At 34.9% G+C, this 7,500-nt stretch overlaps 1 protein-coding gene across 6 annotated transcripts in view; it reads left to right on the top strand.

Annotated features, from left to right (window-relative positions):
- GAPcenA (GTPase activating protein and centrosome-associated) overlaps window positions 1-7,500 on the top strand; it is a 38,123-nt gene that overhangs the window by 696 nt on the left and 29,927 nt on the right. For 4 of the 6 annotated variants that reach the window (XM_070133805.1, XM_070133801.1, XM_070133800.1 and 1 more), the window contains exons 2-7: window positions 437-540; window positions 4,450-4,608; window positions 5,074-5,305; window positions 5,593-5,791; window positions 5,910-6,093; window positions 6,324-6,482. In XM_070133805.1, coding sequence (XP_069989906.1) covers window positions 499-540; window positions 4,450-4,608; window positions 5,074-5,305; window positions 5,593-5,791; window positions 5,910-6,093; window positions 6,324-6,482 — 975 coding nt within the window. In that variant the 5' untranslated portion in view covers window positions 437-498. The remainder of the gene's footprint in view (window positions 1-436; window positions 541-4,449; window positions 4,609-5,073; window positions 5,306-5,592; window positions 5,792-5,909; window positions 6,094-6,323; window positions 6,483-7,500) is intronic. The other 2 variants (XM_027373378.2, XM_070133804.1) reach the window with 1 other exon arrangement.

The raw sequence follows: 7,500 nt of genomic DNA, 5'->3' as shown, positions 1-7,500 counted from the left end.
TGCTTGATGTTGATAGCTTGTGATGATGTATTACAATCTGGTTTCAGACAGTAGTTTTAGTCAATAGAAAATCTTCTGAAGCCAGATTTCTCATTAGTGATATACATTAGACTGCACAGAGATATAAACTTCATGTGTTTTTTTAATCTGCTGTGCAGTGTTGAAAGAAGTATTTTATATTCGTTTTGCTGAAATAAAAGTAACATTTGGATTTATTAGTTAATCTGCATTAAAACTTTTATAAGTAAGAGACAAAAGAAATGAGCAGGATTTGTGTAGCATATTTTATATTGAAATTGGCACTATTATGCATGAGGACTTTACTTTAGATTTTTTTTTTTTTATTTATGTTTTAAATTTTGTTGTAATCTATATACTACCCAAGTAATGATTTAGGTTCCAATTTCAACACCAATTGTATATATCATATTTAAAGAAAGGATTCCGTTTCAAGACCTGAAACCTGCTGGACTGATTATTGATTGATATGTTTCTGCAATGAAGTTTTTATGGTTTGAAGTTTATTATCCATTTGAGAAGGTAAGATAAATAAATGATATTAGTCAAATTCTGAAGCTATTGATCTAATGCCTGATATGATTTTAATGTGTTTGGTAGCTTTTTTTTCTAAAGAATAGGTAAGAGATCAATTTCTGTTGTAAAATCAACATCAGTTCTAGCTATATAATGCCCAAAGAATTTACAGACTTTTAGCAAAATGTTTGAATTTAGTTAAAAAAGTGGTTGAGAGACTGTAATAATCTAAAAGAGAAGAATGGTTATTTTGATGATTAACTTAATGATTTTCAAAATGAGATTTTTTGCTCGTAATTGTGTTTGACCTGTTCTATCTAAAGTTGCTTGAAACTGGCTGTGAACTGAGATAAAGGGCCTACAGGTTTAAATCTAATCTGTTAGTCATGCAGCATTCAGTGAACACAAGAAACTCTGTGCTGTCACCGCTCTAGCAAAGGCCAACAGTTCTCCACCATGTATGTTTTGGGAAGATAGAGCTCAAAATATTTTTTTCTTTCGTTTGATTTAAAATTACTAAGCTCTGGCTTGCAAAAAAATATATATATATTATCAGAGCATTGCTTGGCATGGAGGCTATGTATAGGCTATTGTCTGGGTTTATTGGTTATATTTACTCAAATATTATTAAGTTACAATTTTTTTTTCTGCACTCAAATCATTTGTGTAGATGTGTCCACCTACATTTTTAAGTACTAGAGAATGAACACCCGTTTTCAATGTAAATTCTTAATAAAATAGATTATTTTGAATGTTTAATATTGTCTTAAGTCATGTAATGGCCTTTGTTAATGCATTTGTATGAGCTTTACCAACAATCTAAGGATAGTTTATAATTTCATTTATTGCTTGTGACCTACTGTCAGCTGAAGCTCAAATAACTGTGAAATTAATTAAATAATTCAGAGAAAATTTATCCTGGTAAAAGTAAATGAATAGAGAACAGAATATAGTTACTTGTAAGAAAGTTATGAATAAGAATGAGTAGTACAAGAGATATTTAACTAGTTTCAAATATACCTAAATCAGAAACTGGTTAAATACAACTCTTGTATTGTACTTGAAAATCACTGTTCTTTTACTCAAGCTCTGACTCTTCAAAATACTAGACCACGGACATTGACTCGACTCCAACTTCAATTCCTTTATTTATAATTGACTAACTCATTTCCTGTATTGATTAAAGCATTCCATAATAATCAGTATCATATTTAAATTAAGTAGAAAATGCTGAGGTAAAGTATATTTTAAAGAAAAGAAAGGAATATAAATAGTATCTATGAAATGATGTTTTTAACAAATGATGATATGCATTGTAGTTAGAGCTTTAGTATTTTGATCTCGGAGATTTTTTAAATTTCCGAGATTGATATCAGTTAATCTTTACGGTATGGACACTAAGTAAGGGCAAATTGAATATGATATTTTTGTTGAGGACAAAACATTGCAGTCCTCAGTACAAGAAATAATTTACAGACACGAACAGTAGCACCACAAATAAAAGAAAAAAGCGCTGCTCTTAGCCTAAATACACTCAGTGCTCCTGAGTTTCAGATCTATCTTGCCATGCATACTGAGGTAAAGACAGTGTTTCCCTGGGGTTGTTGGGGGGCAGAGCCCCCCATCAACCCTTTCCTTGGGCAGTGGCCCAGTCACGGCAACTTAGATTGATTGATAAATTTTGTGACTTGGAGTTAGGGACTTACTCTCTGACGAGTGCATCCATGCTCTATAGAATTACCTTGATACTATTCTAAGTGGAAAATGTGAAAGTGAATTATTATTTAGGCCAGATATGAGCTTTACAGATTTTTTTTAAATTGATTTTACGTGAATGGGATGATTTGGTTTTATATTGTATAGTCTATGTTGAAATAGTTACGGTATGTGTTTTGCAGTTGAGTGAAAAAGGTAATTTTGTCTAGATATTTATTTATTTTATTTCTTATTTATTTTGTGTGTACACTGTGTGCGCGTATGTTTATTCCATTTATATAGTATATATATACACATTTTTCTCTTTTGTTTATCTGTGTAATTTTCTGACATGAACATGATATAGTAAACTGAGTGTGATATCTGCAATCAGCAATCTTACTTCCAGTCAATAGAAACCCACTGTAGCCGTAGCATTTGTGATTATGAACTATATCAAGGAAAGTGAGAGGTAAAAATAGATGTACCAGTAACAATGATAAATCAAAGAAAGTCCTGTGCATTTTATTAAAGAATACCACCGTCTATAACTTTTCATTCAACTGTGTAGTATCAAGGTTCCTTGAGAGCTGATGGAGATGCCCTTAGCATCAGGAATCTTTCTTCATTTGTGGCTATTATTGTCCTACTTTAATGTAAGATGAAGGGGATTATTGCACCTCCATTATTTCAAGCATAAAACAAAAATGCACTGGTTGAGAGGCTATAACGGCATTGTTTCATTGATGTTCATATATAAATGTAGTAGTGTCATGAGAAATGATAGTGCAAAGGGAGTGCCATTCATTCATAAATAAATTTTGTTATTTAATCTGCTGTCTATGGAGTTGTGCTAGTCCACATTTTTATGTTAAATATCAGTACCAGTATGTATTATATTACAGTTGCGTTCACATTGAAAAAATTGTGGTGAATCTGTATACATTTTTATAGCTGCTTTTGTTTGGTTTCTGATGATGCCTGTTGTGGTTCTTCATGCAGGATCTTTGATTTGCTTTGATTTTATTAGATTTATTGGGTAGTAGTAGGAGGTAAAGGAAGGACAGGAATTGGAAAATCAGAAGAAGAAATAGGGGGAAAAAGAGAAAGGAAGACAGCGAGGCATAGCACTGTGAAATGGTCTGCAACTCCTTCTTCTTTCCTCTATTATAGGATTTTAGTCTTATTGTGTCTTTATTCCCTGGATCTTGATTCTTGGAGTCTTCTATCTTTTGATTGCAGGTTTTCTTTTATCAATTATTGTTATGTTCTCTGTTTTATATGATATTCACTAGTCTTGTTCTTCATATGTCTTGAAATGTAGTACTTTTTAACCGATGGATGATTATCTCCTTTAATGAGTGAAAAGATATTAGGATTAGTAATTTTCATTTTTTTAGTGTCTCTATTAGTTTAGTTCTGTTAGCATGAAAACATGGGCTTTGTAGTGTTAGGTGTTCTACCGTTTCTTTTGGCTGTTGGCACCATCTGCAGCTTGGGTCTGTTTCAAGTTTTAGTCTATGTAGATGCTCTCTGAGTCTTGTATGTTTCATTAGTATTCTTGTTAGAAAAACATCTAGTTTCCTGGTTTTTGATCTGCACCATGGTTGTGGAGTGGAATCTTTGAGGTGATAGCTTTTTGTGATCAGGGTTTTGGTCTGTAACTGAACCCATGGTTGTAGACTCCCACAGTGGTGTCTTGAATCAGTTGTGTTATGCTTATGTTGTGATCTTCTCTTTATCTTAATGTTTTTGTAGTTTTAAGATTTTCATAATGTTGGGCATAGTCTGTTCTTGATTATTATCCTCATAGATGGTTGGTAGTTGCTATGAAATCCAGTAACATAAATGTTGATTTGTGTGTGTGTGTGTGTGTGTGTGTGTGTGTGTGTGTGTGTGTGTGTGTGTGTGTGTGTGTGTGTGTGTGTTTATGTGTGTGTGTGTTTTTATGTGTGTGTTTGACTCTTTGTTCATCCGTGTGTGTTTGTATTAATGTCTGTGTCTGTCTGCCTCTGAGTATCTGTACACTATATGACATTCCTCTAATGTTGTTGGGATTGCTCGTGACCTCATTTTAGGTAAAAGTAACTGATGATTATTTTCTGTAGTTTATCAAATAGCAACTTGGAGACCACTCCACACACACACACACAGCTTCTATATGTGTTCATTGTACATGGCTCTGACTATGTGTGCTAAAGATATAATTTTTTCTTACAGGGAAGTATGGAAGAGTGTTCCAGCCTGAGGTCGAGTGATTCTGCAGGTACGAGTGAAGAGTATGAGATTGTGGAGAGTCTGGCAGGTCAGGACTCCGAGCCACAGCTAAACATAGCCAATAACGGCAGTATGGATGACCTGCAACATGAACTTACAGAGGTATTGTTGGTCCTGTACTCCTTTAAGGTTTGTGCATATATAGGTAGAAACATAGATAGATTTTTTGTCTAGACTAAAGTAAATGTTCATGGATACATGTTTAGATGATGATATGGAAATTGATAGATACAGATAAACACACATAAACACTCTCTCTCTCTCTCTCTCACTCTCTCTCTCTCTCTCTCTCTCTCTCTCTCTCTCTCTCTCTCTCTCTCTCTCTCTCTCTCTCTCTCTCTCTCTCTCTCTCTCTCTCTCTCTCTCCCCCCCCCCGTCCCTCCCTTCCTCCCTTCCTCCCTTCCTCCCTCCCTCCCTCCCTCCGTCCCCCCTCCCCTCCCCTCCCCTCTTGCTTTCATTCTCACAGGACAAAACACAAATCAATGTCTTTGAATAGGATTCACAGTTTATAAATGAATTATTTTTGTTACATATTAAGTTATCATTTCACACTCAATCTCTTTGCAGGTAATGAGGGAAAAAGCCCAAGACAGTTCTTCTCCAAATGGCAGCCTCGACACAAGCGCAAACTCTAGCACAAAGAAAGATGATGACACTCCTTGTGATGCCCTGCCAATTCTGGACACTCAGACATCTACTCTGAGCGAGGACTTGTGCAGCAACTCAGAGAACTTAATTGACAATAGAAACCTCGGGGAAAACAATCCTAGTTTTTCGCAGACTGCATCAGACGATGACAGTGAGTTCTGTGCTTAATGCCAAAGATGACTTTTTTTTCTTGTTTTTTTTTGTTTTTGTTGAGAGGCAAAAGAATGTCATTTATATTAATGATACCCCATGTAATCTCTATCCTTATTTGATAATTCATTTCCCATTTGGCCTTCAGTTACCCAACATTCAGCATAAATGATAAGAAAAATTAAAGACTTGCCCATAAGATATTGTAATATTGAAAATTAGATTCAACAGTTGCAAGAGTAGGAGAATATCTTGTTATTAGGCTTCACAAAATCTTCAACTTTCCAGTGGAGAGAGTTCAGGCAGAGGACGGGAGCGGCGATTATACAATATTCAATAGAGTAACATACTTGGGAGCAGCCTCCATCAATGCTCCTCGAAGTGAGGCTGAGATCCAACGCAACATGGCCATACTAAATGATCAAGCCCAGGAGCAGGCCCTTGAGGTCTCTGTGTCTGTCCCATCAAACTCTGAGGGCTATGTCATGTAAGTTCCCTTCTGCTAAAATGTCTTTTGTCAGCTAAGAAAATGCTTTGGCTATATTTGTTAAAACTAAAAGCTCAAGAAAATAAAAAACTTTATGTATTATATATTTGCTTTTCAGAATTTATGATGCAACTACAAGCTCTGAGATGACACGTTTCAAAATTCATCGTATCCTATTTTGTGCACGGGGAAAAGTGGATACCTCAGAAGCAAGATGTTTTGCCTTCACTTCATCACATGGGGACACACATGAGACAGCCATATTCCAGTGTCATGTATTTCGCTGTCAGATTCCAGAGGCAGTGAGTATACAGGCAAGAAAAATCAGCTGAATAGAAAAATTATATATATACTCATACAGTGCAATATGGGGTGTCAGGCTTCATATTATCATTGAAAGAGAGTCCAGGTTTGACTTGAGTCCTAGATTTATAGATATTTTTATTATGAAGATTAGTTTTTTCAAAATATTAAGATTGCTTAGTTAGTAATAGACTTATCTTTGACAGTTATTTCTCTCTCTTGCCTCAAGGTTGCTCGTGTTCTCATCACCTTTGCTGCAGCATTTCGCAGAATTCCAAAGAGCAAAATGATAAAAAAGGAAGAGGAGCAACATCAAACCCGACAGCATCACTCAGAATATGAACACCTCTTCGACATATCGCTAGAAATTAAGGAAGAGGATAGCAAGGTATGTAATTCAGGCTGTTAAATAAAATTGGGAAATTGTTCCTTTCTTTAGGCCACCCTTCATGTATCTTGTTGTCTCACTTGTTCTTTCTTGGTCTCATTGTCTCTCTCTCTCTATCTGTTTGCCTCAATTTTGCTTTCTGTCTCAGCCTCTACCTCCTGTTTCAATATCTGTTATTTTGTCTCTTTACATTTGAGTCTCTGACTCTGTCCATTAGTGTCTTTCTTAATGTATATCTGTCTCTCTCATATTCAATTTGTCACTGTCTCGTTTTCATAGTTAAGAATAAGTAAATAATATATAATTCCAATGTTGAAATTATGTTCTTCTCTGGATAGATTATTTTTGGTTTCAGTATTTTTTTCTCCTTAGCTCAGTTTAAACAAATAAGAGGAAGTAAAAATGAATAATTTTATTGTGGATTTATATTTCAAATTTATCTCATTGGCCATAGGTGAATGTACTGTCCATTGTAGTTTTTTGTGTGAATTTTCTTGCATACAGATGGCTTCTCAAATGCTCAGCTACCAAGAAGTCAATTGGTAGGCCCTATGTGTCCTCACCTGATTTCCCCATTCCTTGAATTTTCAAATAACATTTTTTTCCTGCTGTTAATAATGATAATGTTATTGCTATTACTTTTATTATGATTATTATAATAGCAGTAAAGAATAAGAAAGAATATGAAAATCAAGGAAAAAGAGATGAGATAGGCAGGTCTGTCTATGTTTAAAAACAATTAATAAACTAAAATCACAAGGGACACGGTATGTATATCCCATCACTGACAGGTACAGGAATAGCCGTCATGACATACCAGCCTGTGACATGTATATGCATCATGACTCACAGCTGGTGGGCTAGCTGTACACAGCTTAGGCCTAGCCATGAAGTATAGACTGTTGCGTAATATTTCATTACAAAAAAAAGAAAGAAAAAAGAAACTATGGTTCAGGTAACAGATTCCCTCTGAAAGGGGGTTGGTAGGTAGGGATTTTTATTTTAGTTCTGTACTGAT

Source organism: Penaeus vannamei, chromosome 19 (assembly GCF_042767895.1).
Source record: "Penaeus vannamei isolate JL-2024 chromosome 19, ASM4276789v1, whole genome shotgun sequence".
NCBI lineage: Eukaryota > Metazoa > Arthropoda > Malacostraca > Decapoda > Penaeidae > Penaeus > Penaeus vannamei.
This window is presented reverse-complemented; position numbering and strand designations above follow the sequence as displayed.